General features: G+C 45.1%; 1 protein-coding gene and 1 pseudogene across 1 annotated transcript; both read left to right on the top strand.

Annotated features, from left to right (window-relative positions):
* Positions 1–4736: 4736 nt before the first annotated feature.
* LOC123730947 (transitional endoplasmic reticulum ATPase-like) lies at positions 4737–14091 on the top strand (annotated as a pseudogene).
* Positions 14092–16655: 2564 nt separating this feature from the next.
* On the top strand, positions 16656–20080 carry LOC106591659 (NADH dehydrogenase [ubiquinone] 1 beta subcomplex subunit 7). The gene is made up of 3 exons (XM_014182884.2): positions 16656–16937; positions 17991–18159; positions 19903–20080. The coding sequence occupies exons 1-3, from the start codon at positions 16826–16828 to the stop codon at positions 19985–19987; spliced, it is 366 nt and encodes a 121-aa protein (XP_014038359.1). The 5' UTR covers positions 16656–16825; the 3' UTR covers positions 19988–20080.
* Positions 20081–21053: the final 973 nt, after the last annotated feature.

Consider the following 21053-nt stretch of genomic DNA (forward strand, 5'->3'; position numbering starts at 1 on the left):
AACTCCCTCTACCAGTCTATTCATAAGGTCATAATGTATTCTAACTCCCTCTCTGTCTATTCATAGGTCATAACGTATTCTAACTCCCTCTACCAGTCTATTCATAGGTCATAATGTATTCTAACTCCCTCTCTGTCTATTCATAGGTCATAACGTATTCTAACTCCCTCTACCAGTCTATTCATAGGTCATAACGTATTCTAACTCCCTCTACCAGTCTATTCATAGGTCATAACGTATTCTAACTCCCTCTCTGTCTATTCATAGGTCATAATGTATTCTAACTCCCTCTACCAGTCTATTCATAGGTCATAACGTATTCTAACTCCCTCTCTGTCTATTCATAGGTCATAACGTATTCTATCTCCCTCTCTGTCTATTCATAGGTCATAATGTATTCTAACTCCCTCTACCAGTCTATTCATAGGTCATAACGTATTCTAACCCAGTCTATTCATAGGTCATAATGTATTCTAACCCAGTCTATTCATAGGTCATAACGTATTCTAACCCAGTCTATTCATAGGTCATAACGTATTCTAACCCAGTCTATTCATAGGTCATAATGTATTCTAACTCCCTCTACCAGTCTATTCATAGGTCATAACGTATTCTAACTCCCTCTCCCAGTCTATTCATAGGTCATAACGTATTCTAACTCCCTCTCCCAGTCTATTCATAGGTCATAATGTATTCTAACTCCCTCTACCAGTCTATTCATAGGTCATAACGTATTCTAACTCCCTCCCAGTCTATTCATAGGTCATAATGTATTCTAACTCCCTCTCTGTCTATTCATAGGTCATAACGTATTCTAACTCCCTATACCAGTCTATTCATAGGTCATAACGTATGCTAACTCCCTCTACCAGTCTATTCATAGGTCATAACGTATTCTAACTCCCTCTACCAGTCTATTCATAGGTCATAATGTATTCTAACTCCCTCTACCAGTCTATTCATAGGTCATAACGTATTCTAACTCCCTCTACCAGTCTATTCATAGGTCATAATGTATTCTAACTCCCTCTCTGTCTATTCATAGGTCATAACGTATTCTAACTCCCTCTCTGTCTATTCATAGGTCATAACGTATTCTAACTCCCTCTACCAGTCTATTCATAGGTCATAACGTATTCTAACTCCCTCTACCAGTCTATTCATAGGTCATAACGTATTCTAACTCCCTCTCTGTCTATTCATAGGTCATAACGTATTCTAACTCCCCTCTCTGTCTATTCATAGGTCATAACGTATTCTAACTCCCTCTACCAGTCTATTCATAGGTCATAACGTATTCTAACTCCCTCTACCAGTCTATTCATAGGTCATAACGTATTCTAACTCCCTCTACCAGTCTATTCATAGGTCATAACGTATTCTAACTCCCTCTACCAGTCTATTCATAGGTCATAACGTATTCTAACTCCCTATACCAGTCTATTCATAGGTCATAACGTATTCTAACTCCCTCTACCAGTCTATTCATAAGGTCATAATGTATTCTAACTCCCTCTCTGTCTATTCATAGGTCATAACGTATTCTAACTCCCTCTACCAGTCTATTCATAGGTCATAATGTATTCTAACTCCCTCTCTGTCTATTCATAGGTCATAACGTATTCTAACTCCCTCTACCAGTCTATTCATAGGTCATAACGTATTCTAACTCCCTCTACCAGTCTATTCATAGGTCATAACGTATTCTAACTCCCTCTCTGTCTATTCATAGGTCATAATGTATTCTAACTCCCTCTACCAGTCTATTCATAGGTCATAACGTATTCTAACTCCCTCTCTGTCTATTCATAGGTCATAACGTATTCTATCTCCCTCTCTGTCTATTCATAGGTCATAATGTATTCTAACTCCCTCTACCAGTCTATTCATAGGTCATAACGTATTCTAACCCAGTCTATTCATAGGTCATAATGTATTCTAACCCAGTCTATTCATAGGTCATAACGTATTCTAACCCAGTCTATTCATAGGTCATAACGTATTCTAACCCAGTCTATTCATAGGTCATAATGTATTCTAACTCCCTCTACCAGTCTATTCATAGGTCATAACGTATTCTAACTCCCTCCCAGTCTATTCATAGGTCATAACGTATTCTAACTCCCTCTCTGTCTATTCATAGGTCATAACGTATTCTAACTCCCTATACCAGTCTATTCATAGGTCATAACGTATGCTAACTCCCTCTACCAGTCTATTCATAGGTCATAACGTATTCTAACTCCCTCTACCAGTCTATTCATAGGTCATAATGTATTCTAACTCCCTCTACCAGTCTATTCATAGGTCATAACGTATTCTAACTCCCTCTACCAGTCTATTCATAGGTCATAACGTATTCTAACTCCCTCTACCAGTCTATTCATAGGTCATAACGTATTCTAACTCCCTCTCTGTCTATTCATAGGTCATAACGTATTCTATCTCCCTCTCTGTCTATTCATAGGTCATAATGTATTCTAACTCCCTCTACCAGTCTATTCATAGGTCATAACGTATTCTAACCCAGTCTATTCATAGGTCATAATGTATTCTAACTCCCTCTACCAGTCTATTCATAGGTCATAACGTATTCTAACCCAGTCTATTCATAGGTCATAACGTATTCTAACTCCCTCTACCAGTCTATTCATAGGTCATAATGTATTCTAACTCCCTCTACCAGTCTATTCATAGGTCATAACGTATTCTAACTCCCTCTACCAGTCTATTCATAGGTCATAACGTATTCTAACTCCCTCTCTGTCTATTCATAGGTCATAACGTATTCTATCTCCCTCTCTGTCTATTCATAGGTCATAATGTATTCTAACTCCCTCTACCAGTCTATTCATAGGTCATAACGTATTCTAACCCAGTCTATTCATAGGTCATAATGTATTCTAACCCAGTCTATTCATAGGTCATAACGTATTCTAACCCAGTCTATTCATAGGTCATAACGTATTCTAACCCAGTCTATTCATAGGTCATAATGTATTCTAACTCCCTCTACCAGTCTATTCATAGGTCATAATGTATTCTAACTCCCTCTCTGTCTATTCATAGGTCATAACGTATTCTAACTCCCCTCTCTGTCTATTCATAGGTCATAACGTATTCTAACTCCCTCTACCAGTCTATTCATAGGTCATAACGTATTCTAACTCCCTCTACCAGTCTATTCATAGGTCATAACGTATTCTAACTCCCTCTCTGTCTATTCATAGGTCATAACGTATTCTAACTCCCTCTCTGTCTATTCATAGGTCATAACGTATTCTAACTCCCTCTACCAGTCTATTCATAGGCCATAACGTATTCTAACTCCCTCTACCAGTCTATTCATAGGTCATAATGTATTCTAACTCCCTCTCTGTCTATTCATAGGTCATAACGTATTCTAACTCCCTCTCTGTCTATTCATAGGTCATAATGTATTCTAACCCAGTCTATTCATAGGTCATAATGTATTCTAACTCCCTCTACCAGTCTATTCATAGGTCATAACGTATTCTAACTCCCTCTCTGTCTATTCATAGGTCATAACGTATTCTAACTCCCTCTCTGTCTATTCATAGGTCATAACGTATTCTAACTCCCTCTCTGTCTATTCATAGGTCATAATGTATTCTAACTCCCTCTCTGTCTATTCATAGGTCATAACGTATTCTAACTCCCTCTCTGTCTATTCATAGGTCATAACGTATTCTAACTCCCTCTCTGTCTATTCATAGGTCATAAACGTGCCAAACTCCTCTACCAGTCTGTTCATAGGTGCATTAGCATTATTCTAACTCCCTCTTGTCTATTCATAGGTCATAGCATTATTCTAACTCCCTCTCTGTCTATTCATAGGTCATAACGTATTCAAACTCCCTCTACCAAGTCTATTCATAGGTCGTAACGTATTCTAACTCCCTCTCTGTCTATTCATAGGTCATAACGTATTCTAACTCCCTCTACCAGTCTATTCATAGGTCATAACGTATTCTAACTCCCTCTCTGTCTATTCATAGGTCATAACGTATTCTAACTCCCCTCTCTGTCTATTCATAGGTCATAACGTATTCTAACTCCCTCTACCAGTCTATTCATAGGTCATAATGTATTCTAACTCCTTCTACCAGTCTATTCATAGGTCATAACGTATTCTAACTCCCTCTACCAATCTATTCATAGGTCATATCGTATTCTAACTCCCTCTACCAGTCTATTCATAGGTCATAACGTATTCTAACTCCCTCTACCAGTCTATTCATAGGTCATAACGTATTCTAACTCCCTCTACCAGTATATTCATAGGTCATAACGTATTCTAACTCCCTCTCTGTCTATTCATAGGTCATAACGTATTCTAACTCCCTCTACCAGTCTATTCATAGGTCATAATGTATTCTAACTCCCTCTACCAATCTATTCATAGGTCATATCGTATTCTAACTCCCTCTCTGTCTATTCATAGGTCATAATGTATTCTAACTCCCTCTACCAGTCTATTCATAGGTCATAATGTATTCTAACTCCCTCTACCAATCTATTCATAGGTCATATCGTATTCTAACTCCCTCTCTGTCTATTCATAGGTCATAATGTATTCTAACTCCCTCTACCAGTCTATTCATAGGTCATAATGTATTCTAACTCCCTCTACCAGTCTTGCTGTTAGGTAGGATGGAAAGCACATTTTGGTTCGGGGGATTATCTTCATTCTGTCTTCTCTGTCTCCTGTGTGTTACGCTGTATTGTGTCCCCAGGTCCTGAGATCATGAGTAAGATGGCCGGGGAGTCAGAGAGCAACCTGAGGAAAGCCTTCGAGGAGGCAGAGAAAAACTCTCCCGCCATTATCTTCATAGATGAACTGGATTCTATCGCTCCTAAGAGAGAGAAGGTGAGGAGGGAGAGAAAGACTGGATTCTATCGCTCCTAAGAGAGAGAAGGTGAGGAGGGAGGGAAAGACTGGATTCTATCGCTCCTAAGAGAGAGAAGGTGAGGAGGGAGGGAAAGGGGGAGAGAGAAGAACAGTAGAATACAAGTTGGGAGAAAGAAAAGCGTGTGTGATAACAGTGTGTTCCTGCGTACATGATTATGTGTGTGATAACTGTGTGTGATAACTGTGTGTGCCTGCGTACATGATTATGTGTGTGATAACTGTGTGTTCATGTGCCTGCGGGCTTGTGCACGTGTGTGTGTGTTTGTGTGTGTATGATAACTTTGTTTGTGTTTGTGTTATAACTGTGTGTGTTTATAACTGTGTGTGTGTTTATAACTGTTTGTGTGTGTGTGTGTGTGTGTGTGTGTGTGTGTGTGTGTGTGTGTGTGTGTGTGTGTGTGTGTGTGTGTGTGTGTGTTATAACTGTGTGTGTGTTATAACTGTGTGTGTGTTATAACTGTGTGTGTGTTATAACTGTGTGTGTTTATAACTGTGTGTGTTTGTGTGTTATAACTGTGTGTGTGTGTGTGTGTTATAACTGTGTGTGTGTTATAACTGTGTGTGTGTGTGTGTGTGTGTGTTATAACTGTGTGTGTTTATAACTGTGTGTGTGTGTGTGTTATAACTGTGTGTGTGCAGTGGTGGAAAACGTATTCAATTGTCATACTTGAGTAAAAGTATAGACACCTTAATAGAAAATGACTCCAGTAAAAGTGAAAATCACCCAGTAAAATACTAAATGAGTAAAAGAAAAAACATATTTGGTTTTAAATATTCTTAATTATGAAAAGTAAATGGAATTGATAAAATGTACTTAAGTATCAAAAGTAAAATTACAAACCATTTCATCTTCCTTATATTAAACCAGACGCCATGATTTTCTTGTTTTTATTCATTTACGAATAGCCAGGGTCACACTCCAACATTCAGACATCATTTATAAACCAAACATTTGTGTTTAGTGAGTCGGCCAGATCAGAGGCAGTAGGGATGACCAGGGATGTTCTCTTGATAAGTGTGTGAATTGGACCATTTTCCTGTCTTGCTAGGCATTCAAAACGTAACGTGTACTTTTGGGTGTCAGGGGAAATGTATGGTGTAAAACGTACATACTTTTATTTAGGAATGTAGTGAAGTAAAAGTTGGCAAAAATATAAATAGTAAAGTAAAGTACAGACACCCCCCAATAATAATTAAGTAGTACTTTAAATGATTTTTACTTAAGTACTTTACACTACTGTGTGTTTGTGTGTGTGTGACAACTGTTCGTGCTTGCATACATGATTGTGTGTATGATAACTTTGTGTGTGTGGGGGGGGGACGACGACTGTGTGTGCGTATGTATGTTTGTGTGATAACTTTGTGTGTGTGTGTGTGTGTGTGTGTGTGTGTGTGTGTGTGTGTGTGTGTGTGTGTGTGTGTGTGTGTGTGTGTGTGTGTGTGTGTGTGTGTATGTTTGTGTGATAACTCTGTGGTGTGTGTGTGTGCGTGTGTGTGATCAGACCCATGGGGAGGTGGAGAGGCGAATCGTATCACAGCTCCTCACCCTGATGGATGGACTGAAGCAGAGAACTCACGTTATCGTCATGGCAGCCACCAACAGACCCAACAGCATCGACCCTGCCCTGAGACGCTTCGGTTAGAGAGACACACACTCACACACACACACACACACACACACACACACACACACACACACACACACACACACACACACACTAGTTAACACCCGTCTCTGTGTAACTCAGGCAGGTTTGACAGAGAGATAGACATCGGCATCCCAGACTCCACTGGTAGACTGGAGATACTGCAGATTCACACCAAGAACATGAAACTATCTGATGACGTGGACCTGGAGAGGGTGAGGAGGGGGAGAGATGGGGAGGGGGAGGGGGAGAGATGGGGAGGGGAGAGAGATGGGGAGGAGAGGACAACGGGAGGAGGGGGAGAGATGGGGAGGGGAGGGGAGAGGACACGGGGAGGAGGGGGAGAGATGGGGAGGGGAGGGGAGAGGACAAGGGGAGGGGGCAGAGATGGGGAGGGGAGAGGACTGGGGAGGAGGGGGAGAGATGGGGGAGGGGGAGGGGGAGAGATGCGGAGGAGAGGGGGAGGTCAAAAGTAGTGCACTATATAGGGAATAGGGCTCTGGTCTAAAGTAGTGCACTATATAGGGAATAGGGCTCTGGTCTAAAGTAGTGCACTATATAGGGAATATGCTTCTGGTCTAAAGTAGTGCACTATATAGAGAATAGGGTGCCATGACTGGGGACTGTTTTGTGCCAGTGAAGTTGGGACAATAAAGTTCTATTCATTGTACTGTGCTTCCTGGTAGGTTTCCATGGATGCGCATGGCCATGTGGGGTCAGACCTGGCAGCTCTGTGTTCTGAGGCGGCTCTACAGGCCATCAGGAAGAAGATGACCCTGATTGACCTGGAGGACGACACCATTGATGCTGAACTGCTCAACTCACTGGCAGTTACCAACGATGACTTCAGGGTTAGTGGCAGCAACACACACACACACACACACACACACACACACACACACACACACACACACACACACACACACACACACACACACACACACACACACACACACACACACACACTATAGACCTGCTCATCTCATTGTCCATCTCCCTCCCTCCCTCCCTCCCTCCCTCCCTCCCTCCCTCCCTCCCTCCCTCCCTCACTACTTCCCTCCTCCCTCCCTCCCTCCCCCCTCCTCCTCTCTCCCTCCAGTGGGCGTTGGGGCAGAGTAACCCGTCAGCTCTGAGGGAAACAGTAGTGGAGGTTCCTAATGTTAACTGGGAGGATATAGGAGGACTGGGAGAGGTCAAGAGAGAACTGCAGGAACTAGTACAGGTAACACACACACACACCTGCATCTCTACAGGTAACCCACACACACACACCTGTATCTCTACAGGTAACACACACACACCTGTATCTCTACAGGTAACACACACACACCTGTATCTCTACAGGTAACACACACACACCTGTATCTCTACAGGTTACACACACACCTGTATCTCTACAGGTAACACACACACACCTGTATCTCTACAGGTAACACACACACACCTGTATCTCTACAGGTAACACACACACCTGTATCTCTACAGGTAACACACACACACACACCTGTATCTCTACAGGTAACACACACACCTGTATCTCTACAGGTAACACACACACACACCTGTATCTCTACAGGTAACACACACACACACACCTGTATCTCTACAGGTTACACACACACACACACCTGTATCTCTACAGGTTACACACACACACCTGTATCTCTACAGGTTACACACACACACCTGTATCTCTACAGGTAACACACACACACCTGTATCTCTACAGGTAACACACACACACCTGTATCTCTACAGGTAACACACACACACCTGTATCTCTACAGGTAACACACACACACCTGTATCTCTACAGGTTACACACACACCTGTATCTCTACAGGTAACACACACACACCTGTATCTCTACAGGTAACACACACACACCTGTATCTCTACAGGTAACACACACACCTGTATCTCTACAGGTAACACACACACACACCTGTATCTCTACAGGTAACACACACACCTGTATCTCTACAGGTAACACACACACACACCTGTATCTCTACAGGTAACACACACACACACACCTGTATCTCTACAGGTTACACACACACACACACCTGTATCTCTACAGGTTACACACACACCCTGTATCTCTACAGGTTACACACACACACCTGTATCTCTACAGGTAACACACACACACCTGTATCTCTACAGGTAACACACACACACACCTGTATCTCTACAGGTTACACACACACCTGTATCTCTACAGGTTACACACACACACACCTGTATCTCTACAGGTTACACCCACACACACCTGTATCTCTACAGGTTACACACACACACACCTGTATCTCTACAGGTTACACACACACACACCTGTATCTCTACAGGTTACACACACACACACACCTGTATCTCTACAGGTTACACACACACACACACCTGTATCTCTACAGGTAACACACACACCTGTATCTCTACAGGTAACACACACACACCTGTATCTCTACAGGTTACACACACACACCTGTACCTCCACAGGTAACACACACACCTGTATCTCTACAGGTAATACACGCACCTGCATCTCTACAGGTTACACACACACCTGTATCTCTACAGGTAACACACACACCTGTATCTCTACAGGTTACACACACACCTGTATCTCTACAGGTAACACACACACCTGTATCTCTACAGGTAACACACACACCTGTATCTCTACAGGTAACACACACACACACACCTGTATCTCTACAGGTAACACACACACACACCTGTATCTCAACAGGTAACACACACACCTGTATCTCTACAGGTAACACACACACACACACACCTGTATCTCAACAGGTAAGACACACACACACCTGCATCTCAACAGGTAACACACACACCTGTATCTTATCACGTAACACACACACACACACACCTGTTTCTCAACAGGTAAGACACACACACACCAGTATCTTAACAGGTAACACACACACACACCAGTATCTTAACAGGCAAGACACACACCTCTGTAGCCATAGCAGCTGAGTAAAGGCAGTAAAGACTAATGGCTGAAAACAACAGTTCTGATTCAACAGGACATGGCTGATATTGTGGTCAGAGTCCATATAACAGCCACTCACTGTCTGAACCTTCATGGTGTGTGTTGTGATGGATAGGCCTAGGTGTTGTGGATGTGGAAGAGTATGAAGTTGTCTCTATTGGTCAGTTTTGTCTAAGTGCTTTCCTTGACCCACCCTCCCTCCCTCCCTCCCCACCTCCCCACCTCCCTCCCTCCTCTCCCCCTCCCACCCTCTCTCTCCTCCCACCCTCTCTCTCCTCCCCCTCTCTCCCAGTATCCGGTGGAGTACCCAGATAAGTTCCTGAAGTTCGGTATGACCCCCGTCACGAGGCGTGCTATTCTATGGACCTCCAGGTCAGAGCACATATGCAGTACACACACACACACACACACACACACACACACACACACACACACACACACACACACACACACACACACACACACACACACACACACACACACACACACACACACATCCTGTCTCTCTCTCTTCCCAGGCTGTGGAAAGACCCTGCTAGCCAAGGCGATCGCTAACGAGTGCCAGGCCAACTTCATCTCCATCAAGGGACCTGAGCTGCTCACCATGTGGTTTGGCGAGTCAGAGGCTAATGTCAGGGACGTCTTCGACAAGGTACCACATGGCAGTGGCATAGCCTGACGTAGCAGTGACATAGCCTGACATAAGTGACATAGCTATGTGGTTTGCAGAGTCAGAAACCAACATCAGGGACATCATCGACGATTATGTAGCCTGACATAGTAGTGACGTAGATCATCTAGACAAATACATTCCTGACCTCTGACCTCTGACCTCCGGCCAGACAGGTGGCATCCTGTTCTTTCCTAACCCCTGATCTCTGACCTCTGACCTCCGGCCAGACAGGTGGCATCCTGTTCTTTCCTAACCCCTGACCTCTGACCTCTGACCTCCGGCCAGACAGGTGGCATCCTGTTCTTTCCTAACCCCTGATCTCTGACCTCTGGCCAGACAGGTGGCATCCTGCATCCTGTTCTTTCCTAACCTCCTAACCCCTGACCTCTGACCTCTAACCCCAGGCCAGACAGGAAGCCCCTGCATCCTGTTCTTTCCTAACCTCCTAACCCCTGACCTCTGACCTCTAACCCCAGGCCAGACAGGCGGCCCCCTGCATCCTGTTCTTTGACGAGCTGGACTCCATCGCCAAGTCCAGAGGGGGCGGAGCCGGGGACGCAGGGGGCGCGGCCGACAGGGTCATCAACCAGATCCTCACGGAGATGGACGGAATGTCCAACAAGAAGAACGTCTTTATTATAGGAGCTACCAACAGGTAGAGAGATGTGGGGGGGTCTTTATTATAGGAGCTACCAACAGGTAGAGAGATGTGGGGGGGTCTTTATTATAGGAGCTACCAACAGGTAGAGGGATGTGGGGGGTCTTTATTATAGGAGCTACCAACAGGTAGAGGGATGTGGGGGGGTCTTTATTATAGGAGCTACCAACAGGTAGAGGGATGTGGGGGGGTCTTTATTATAGGAGCTACCAACAGGTAGAGGGATGTGGGGGGGTCTTTATTATAGGAGCTACCAACAGGTAGAGGGATGTGGGGGGTCTTTATAATAGACTCTGTTATCCTCCCCCTCCAGACCTGATATAATAGACTCTGTTATCCTCCCCCTCCAGACCTGATATAATAGACTCTGTTATCCTCCAGACCTGATATAATAGACTCTGCTATCCTCCCCCTCCAGACCTGATATAATAGACTCTGTTATCCTCCAGACCTGATATAATAGACTCTGCTATCCTCCCCCTCCAGACCTGATATAATAGACTCTGTTATCCTCCAGACCTGATATAATAGACTCTGTTATCCTCCAGACCTGATATAATAGACTCTGCTATCCTCCCCCCTCCAGACCTGATATAATAGACTCTGTTATCCTCCAGACCTGATATAATAGACTCTGCTATCCTCCCCCTCCAGACCTGATATAATAGACTCTGCTATCCTCCCCCCTCCAGACCTGATATAATAGACTCTGTTATCCTCCAGACCTGATATAATAGACTCTGTTATCCTCCCCCTCCAGACCTGATATAATAGACTCTGTTATCCTCCCCCCTCCAGACCTGATATAATAGACTCTGTTATCCTCCCCCTCCAGACCTGATATAATAGACTCTGTTATCCTCCCCCCTCCAGACCTGATATAATAGACTCTGTTATCCTCCCCCCTCCAGACCTGATATAATAGACTCTGTTATCCTCCCCCCTCCAGACCTGATATAATAGACTCTGTTATCCTCCCCCTCCAGACCTGATATAATAGACTCTGTTATCCTCCCCCCTCCAGACCTGATATAATAGACTCTGCTATCCTCCCCCTCCAGACCTGATATAATAGACTCTGTTATCCTCCCCTCCAGACCTGATATAATAGACTCTGTTATCCTCCCCCTCCAGACCTGATATAATAGACTCTGCTATCCTCCGTCCAGGGAGGCTGGATCAGCTCATCTACATCCCTCTACCAGACACAGCCTCCCGTACCGCCATCCTCAACGCCAACCTACGCAAGTCCCCCATCGCCAGAGTCAGTACACACACACACACACACACATGGACACGCATACATAGACACACACACACATAGACACATAGACACACACACGCATAGACACACATACACACATAGACACACACACACACACATAGACACACACACATAGTCACACACACATAGACAAACACACATAGACAAACACACATAGACACACACACATAGACACACATAGACACACACACACACACATAGACACACACAGGCACACCATGATGATGATAATAATAATGAAGTATTTTTGTCTGTCTCCCCTTTCTTCCTCTCTCTCTCCCCCTTCTCCTCTCACAACGACACACACACACACCAGGATGTAGACCTGCCCTACCTGTCTGGTATCACCCAGGGTTTCAGTGGGGCCGACCTGACAGAGATCTGCCAGAGGGCCTGTAAGCTGGCCATCAGAGAGGCCATAGAGGCTGAGATCAAAGCAGAGCGCCAGAGGCAGACCCACCCAGGCACCGCCATGGTGAGACGGACGGACGGACGGACGGACAGACAGCCTGCTGTTACACCACCAACACTGCAATACCATATATCTAACAGACAGACAGACAGACAGACAGACAGACAGACAGACAGACAGACAGACAGACAGACAGACAGACAGACAGACAGACAGACAGACAGACAGACAGACAGACAGACAGACAGACAGACAGACAGACAGACAGACAGACAGACAGACAGACAGACAGACAGACAGACAGACAGACAGACAACGCTCCCAGCTGTTACACAACCAACACTGCATCTCACATACAGTACATCACACACTGTATTTCACACACTGTCTACCTCACACATTAAACCTTGTATACACAAAGCACACACACACCGAACCAATACACCAATATTATGTAACTTCACACCCATCCAACCTCTCTCTCCTGCCCTCTCTCTCTCTCTGTCTCCCCTTTCCCCTCGCTCTGTCTTTCTGCCCCTCCCCCCACTCTCCCCTCTCCTCCTCTCTCTCTCCAGGATGAGGACTGTGACCCTGTTCCAGAGATCAGGAAGGATCACTTTGAGGAGGCCATGAGGTTTGCCCGGCGCTCCGTCAGCGACAACGATATCAGGAAGTATGAGATGTTCGCCCAGACACTACAGCAGAGCAGAGGCTTTGGGAACTTCAGGTATGTACTGGGCTGATGCGCGCACACACACACACACACACACACACACACACACACACACACACACACACACACACACACACACACACACACACACACACACACACACACACACACACACACACACACACACACACAACCTTCTCTTACACTGACCTCTCTCTCTCCTCAGGTTCCCCTCTGGCTCTCAGTCCGGAGGTCAAGGGTCGGGGGTCGGGGTCAGGGGGACAGTTCAGAGACGAGGTAGAGGACGACCTCTACCAGTGAGAAGAAAGACTTGTAATCCTGGAGACTATCACCTCTACCACACCTGCCTGCATATGATGTGGAACTCTGGATCAATTAGATTGTTGTGGGAATCAAATATGGACAGAATAACTTTTAACAGCACATAACGTTTCTGCTTCTTAGCTTAGTGTAGTCTTAAACGTTTCTCATAATAACTGCTGCATCATAATAACTGGTGCGTCATAATAACTGGTGCGTCATAACAACTGGTGCGTCATAACAACTGGTGCGTCATAACAACTGCTGCATTTGAGGAATCGAGAGTCCGTTTGTTTTTTCTTGGAAGAATCATTTGTAAAAGCTGGATGGTCAAAGTACAATGAATATAACTGTGAATGATGATTGTTGTTGTCGTGTTTGAGCTGGTCATCATGGAAGGAATGCTGATTAAAATCTGAAATGTAATCAATTGAGTGTTTTGCTATTAAAACAACTGTCACATAATAATATCCATCCATTTTCATTGTTAATAGAAGAAGCTACTGTAAACAGTAGACTAGGTTACTGGGGGGGGGTCCCTTGAGAGGGCAAGATTGAGTAAAAAATGATCATAAGGAGACGAATACGGAAGAGGAAAGGAATGGAGGGAAAAGAGAGGCAGAGGAGGTGGAAGAGGGTGAGGGGAGGGAAGTGGGTGAGGGAGGGAAGAGGGTGAGGGAGGAAGAGGGTGAGCTTGAATTGGTTGAAGATGGCAAAAGAAGGGAGATGGTTTGTCGAAGAATGGTAGAAAGTATAAGCAGCGTGAGCAGTAAGCCGGATCGAAGACAGGAAGAGAAATGGAAGTGAATTAGTGTGAATTATAGGAGGTGGCCGGTGTGGTGAAGTTCTCGGAGCCTGAGGCTTGCATCGATGGTCAGGATAAAGATGAGTCTGTGATGATAGGAGTGAAATGTTTGTAGAAAGTGGACCTCTGCCTTTTGGCTGATCCATATGTGATTTCAGGGTGGGTGAAAACAGAGTTGGGTGCTGTGGAATTGGTGAACGTAACCATAAGTGGCCATGTGATAATTGTTTGTGTTTCTGCTGGTCAGAGGGATCAGGCGCTCCGTGTTACATGAATGGGGACATGAGATGTGAATTGTTTTGCTCTAAAGAAAAGGACACCATTGAAAGGAGTGATTACTGGGGTAGCGGTAAATATGAAAGTGGACAAACTAAAGGGGAAGATTCCCGGTGCTTGTGATGCTCGTCGTTTGGTGCGACGCAGAATGGGTGGCGTGAGTGGTGTAACAGAAGAGTCATAGTCTGTCCTTTTGAGTTTTGATGTTGAGTCATTGCCCGACGAAGTGATGTCAGCATATACAAGTTATCCTGTACAAGCTTTTGTGCCTAATCCATTACGTTGTTACAGGTGTCAAGCTTCTGGGCATGTGGCAGCAGTGTGTAGGAGGGAGGTTCCTAGGTGTGAGAAATGTGAAAAAGGGCATGAGACAAAGGAATGTGTAGCATTGGGGACAGTAGTGGTATGTGTTAATTGTAGGGGTGCCCATGGGGCTGGGGATCAGAAATGTCCGGTGTGAAAGAGGCAGGTTGAGGTTTCTACGGTTAGAGTAGTACAGAGGGTATCATATGCTGAGGCACAGTAGCGGTGCATGGGTGAAATCACTGGGGAAGCCAAGCCAGTAAAAAATCCATATGTTGTGATAATCGCGTTGTTTGCTTTATAACCAATTTGTTCATACACCACCATGACATACAATAAGGCCATGACAACAAAATGACAACAGTCACACAGTGGCGGAAAATAAATGAAACTACACATTTGTTTGATTCATCACATAACCGGAGAGCAACATCTGTCCGAGCGAATTCCACAAAGCAATAAAAATATTTGAACGGGAATTCCACAAAGCAAATATTGCATGTAACAAACAGTTACATGACATACAGCATGGTCCAGCAAGTTCATGTTTTGTACAGTTTACTAAACCACTACTGATTTAGAACCATGAAGTTACCTCAAGTCAGCACAAAGACAACAGCAGCACTACCTCCGCTATTCCAGCACCATTTCAACTTAAACATTGAAACGTCATCAAATCAACTAGGCTATAATACAGTGAAAACAAACTTAAAGATACCAAATCAATGTTGCTAAATATCATGTGGCTGTCCATGGTACTGATTTTGATCTGGGTGTGTGCATGCGTATGCGTGCAAGTAAAAAAAATATATATATTAGTTGAACACCAATGCCATCCTCCTCTCTTTCATCTTGGAAAAACTGTCTATGGCTCTGTCATACAGTATGATTTTAGTTTTCGTTGTCATAGGCTACCTAGCTAAAATGCTTGCTAGCTTGACTTCCTCGCATGGGCAACAATCATCTCAGCCCAGTGGCACAATATATGCATTTATGGTTAGATAAGAATCGCCGTCATAATTTATTTATTTTTTTGTCATTTCGCAGACGCTTTTATCCAGAGCGACTTACAGTAGTGAATGCATACATTTCATTTCATGCATTTTCTTTGTACTGGCCCCCCGTGGGAATCGAACCCACAACCCTGGCGTTGCACACACCATACTGGCGTTGCAAACACCATGCTCTACCAACTGAGTCACAGGGAAGGCCGATAATCATTGGCCTGTACAGAGAATTAGGTCAAAACCACTAGTCCAAATCCCCATCTCTATCCATGACTTAGAAAAGGGCAGATTTAGCAAAAATAAAAAATAAATTAGGTATTTCTTTGGATGTGATTTCATTGGTGTGAAACCAAATCCAAACTGGCCTCCCTTGGGGGGCGTTTTGCTGTGCTAGGACAACACACATTTGAACTCAGCTCAATGCTGATTGAGCAATTATTTTATATATTTTTTTATCAAGGGAGGCGAAATGCTTGCTGGCATCAATCAATCAACTGCTACGGTGGCAACATGTCATACTCGTTTGGTCCAAACAGCATCAGATACATGGGCTACACATACTGAGACAGCGCTTGGTGGAATGTATGCGTTGCGGAACCAATGTCACGCATGGTGCTATGTCCGGGGAGGTGTTTCACTCTAGGACGGCTCGACTTGTTTATTTCCGTTGCAGAAAGGAAGTAGCTCGTTGGGTCTTGTGGAGGTGACCGAATGGCAGATTTATTCTGTCAATCTTGAGTTAGTTGTCTCCCAGAGTCTTAGGAAACACCGATTCTTTTATTTTCATTTTGAAAAACATACCGTTAGCACCATGGGAGCTCACCTCGCGCGGCGGTATATCACCGAGAGGGAGACCGAGCCTGACCCTGCGAAACCATTTGGCTTTGACCCCGAATTCGGCTTCGATGAGAGGAAAGAGAGAGGTTTGTGTTGTTGAGTCTGTTTTGGTCCGAACATGTGACCGTATGTTTGCAACGTGTCTGCTGGTGGGCTCTTGACATGTTTCTTGTCATGTCCATGGAAAGTAAAGTCCGCTAGCAAACTAACTGCAACTAGTAGTGGCTAGCTAACGTTACCCAAATTTAGCTAGCATGATATGTTCCCTATGAAATGTAACTTGAGTATTTCGCCCCCTTTCCATTCGTGTAAAGTGTTTATATTTTAATTAATAAAACTGTCAGTTCAGACAGCAATATGGTTTTGAACAGATATTCCCGTCCTGTCAAATTCATAGTCATAAATCCCAGGTGCATCTCAATAATTCAATTTCTTCCTCTCCTCGTCTCCTTTCCTTACTCTGTGAAAGAGTAGTTGCTTGCCAACAGTACACACATTCGTCGCATGTATATATAATGCATTACGGAAAATGCAAGGCTTCACTTATACACATCTCAGGACATAGCCTAGTCCATTCTTTGTTGACAGTTTTTATTTTGTGTGTGTGTCCCCTAGTAGAGATGATGGCCTCACCCATTAACCCCTGGTGTAACATGTTTCTTGTTCCCCTGGTAGAGATGGTGGCCTCCCCCCATTAACCCCTGGTGTAACATGTTATCTTGTATCCCTGGTAGAGATGATGGCCTCACCCATTAACCCCTGGTGTAACATGTTTCTTGTCCCCCTGGTAGAGATGGTGGCCTCCCCCATTAACTCCTGGTGTAACATGTTTCTTGTCCCCCTGGTAGAGATGGTGGCCTCCCCCATTAACCCCTGGTGTAACATGTTATCTTGTCCCCCTGGTAGAGATGGTGGCCTCCCCCATTAACCCCTGGTGTAACATGTTATCTTGTTCCCCTGGTAGAGATGGTGGCCACCCCCATTAACCCCTGGTGTAACATGTTATCTTGTCCCCCTGGTAGAGATGGTGGCCTCCCCCCATTAACCCCTGGTGTAACATGTTATCTTGTTCCCCTAGTAGAGATGCTGGCCTCCCCCATTAACCCCTGGTGTAACATGTTGTCTTGTCCCCCTGGTAGAGATGGTGGCCACCCAGGCCCAGATGAACCTGGCCCAGGTACCTGTACTCCAGAGAGACTACTGCGCCCACCACCTCATCAAGCTCATGAAGTGTAAGAGGGACAACTGGCCCAACTTCCTGGCCTGTAAACACGAGAGACACGACTGGGACTACTGCGAGCACCAGGAGTAAGTATCTGCCTGGTTCTAGGTGTAGGTCGAGGTTTAGCAGCACATGGAGTTTCTTTCTGGCTTTCCTGGACACACTTTATGGTTGCATTCCAGCCAGGGTTTTGAGTTTAAATCCCACTGGGGTCATGTCCAATGTTCCCTGTTTAAATCCCACTGGGGTCATGTCCAATGTTCCCTGTTTAAATCCCACTGGGGTCATGTCCAATGTTCCCTGTCATTTTTTTGGAGCACCGAGCAAAAGTCAGGTCTTGTGAGCAGAAACTTTAACTTTTTGTGCAACTTCCGGCGGGCGTTTGGTGAACACTGAGGCTGTACCATCACTTTTAGACAGTAGCCAATAGGCTGTACCATCACTTTTAGACAGTAGCCAATAGGCTGTATCATCACTTTTAGACAGTAGCCAATAGGCTGTACCATCACTTTTAGACAGTAGCCAATAGGCTGTACCATTACTTTTAGACAGTAGCCAATAGGCTGTACCATCACTTTTAGACAGTAGCCAATAGGCTGTACCATCACTTTTAGACAGTAGCCAATAGGCTGTACCATCACTTTTAGACAGTAGCCAATAGGCTATTTGGCATAATGTAGTCCTATCAGAGTGGCCTACCAATAGAGAAAATCCCAGAACATTTTCACATGGAAATTGCTTTTGATTTCTATGATATAACCTATAGGTGGGGTTCAATGCAGGCCTACAGTAACCTATAGGTGGGGTTCAATGCGGGCCTACAGTAACCTATAGGTGGGGTTCAATGCGGGCCTACAGTAACCTATAGGTGGGGTTCAATGCGGGCCTACAGTAACCTATAGGTGGGGTTCAATGCGGGCCTACAGTAACCTATAGGTGGGGTTCAATGCGGGCCTACAGTAACCTATAGGTGGGGTTCAATGCGGGCCTACAGTAACCTATAGGTGGGGTTCAATGCGGGCCTACAGTAACCTATAGGTGGGGTTCAATGCGGGCCTACAGTAACCTATAGGTGGGGTTCAATGCGGGCCTACAGTAACCTATAGGTGGGGTTCAATGCGGGCCTACAGTAACCTATAGGTGGGGTTCAATGCGGGCCTACAGTAACCTATAGGTGGGGTTCAATGCGGGCCTACAGTAACCTATAGGTGGGGTTCAATGCGGGCCTACAGTAACCTATAGGTGGGGTTCAATGCGGGCCTACAGTAACCTATAGGTGGGGTTCAATGCGGGCCTACAGTAACCTATAGGTGGGGTTCAATGCGGGCCTACAGTAACCTAGAGGTGGGGTTCAATGCGGGCCTACAGTAACCTATAGCGGGGTTCAATGCGGGCCTACAGTAACCTATAGGTGGGGTTCAATACGGGCCTACAGTAACCTAGAGGTGGGGTTCAATGCGGGCCTACATTCCATGAGACTCTGCCTACAACAAAATCAGACTCAATCTTGCAAAGTTAAGATTTGTTTGGTTGCGTTGAAAAGTTGATCAATATAGTCCAAACTAATGGGGGTGAAGTCCCATCTCCTGAGTCTGGCTGGCATTTCTTCTGTTCTGCTGTCCTGGAGGAGGTGAGTGGCTGCGCACAGCTTAGAGGGAACAGGAAGTTGATTTGACAGTGGTCATGTGGCTTTCGATTAAAGTGCAAAATGGCATGGTCACACGTGTATAGAGTTGTCAGACTTGTTGTAGTTGCACTGCCATATGAGGTCCTTTACCATCAAATCCACTCTCTTCTGTCTGTCTGTGTGTGTGTGTGTGTGTGTGTAGCTACGTGATGCGTATGAAGGAGTATGAGCGGGAGCGACGGCTGCAGATGAGGAAGAAGAGGGTGGAGGAAGCCCAGGCAGCTTGAGCTTCATCATCGTGGCCTCTAACCCCCCCAACCCCTCTGTGTACATACCTGCTGCTCTCCACAATAAAGACCTTTTTGAGCTCCACTACTCTACCACTGGGCCATCTGTCTCTGTTTGTTTCCTGCTACGTTACGAGCCTGGGAACCAAACGTGGAGGGACCTACCCCAATTTGTCCAATAGAAACACTTATTTGTGTTGAATACACCCCAGGTAGGAGGGGTGTGCATCATAGCAGGGTCTGAGCCAGCTATCTGACAGTGGGTTGTCGACAATGCTGCTTTTAAAGGCGACGTTTGTGTTTGTAGTAGAGATCTCATTCACAGTGAACGCTGCATATGTCGGCTCAATCGGAAAATTGCCTTTAAAAGCGGCATTGTTGACAACCCGCGGTCTAACTGAATCCCGGCCAAACATTCAATCAGATCGCGTGCCAACCAGCGTTGGCCGGATCCACAGAGCTGATGGAGGTGTAACTGCAGCAGGAGCTGACAAATCAGAGGCTGCTATTGACAAACCCCTTGTTATCTGTGCTGTGTTAGAAGTTCAAAACAGAGTTAGACAGTGTAGGCTCTTTCAGGGTCAAGAATAATGACTCTGTCAAACCATTGATGTTAGGCTAAGGCATGTTTTCATTTGAATGAGGGGATTTCTGCCTACCAGTCTAATTCAAGTGTTTGAACTTTAACACGGCTGAATGGGATTTTGTCGCATCCGATGGCAGTGTCCGTGATAGCGTTAACCGACCTTATCGCGCGGCGCTGCTTGGGGATTTGACCTCTCTTAACGCAGTTCCACCTCTGACACCGTCCAGACATCTGCTATCGCCAGTTAATGCTGGGTCTGACTCGAGGTTATTGTTTCTTTATCACTAGCCCTGCCTGCGCTACGTTCAACGGGGTGAAAAACTAGTCCAGGGCTGAGCGTCTCTGACAACACCTGATCTAGGATCAGGTTAGCCTTTATTTCATAATGATTAGAAGAGGGGAGCTGATCCTAGATCATATGGACATCTTTCCCTCTGACAGTAGCTCTGCTACAATCTAGATCCATCAACTGATCGAATA

The sequence above is a fragment of the Salmo salar genome, chromosome ssa02 (assembly GCF_905237065.1).
Source record: "Salmo salar chromosome ssa02, Ssal_v3.1, whole genome shotgun sequence".
Classification (NCBI taxonomy): Eukaryota; Metazoa; Chordata; class Actinopteri; order Salmoniformes; family Salmonidae; genus Salmo; species Salmo salar.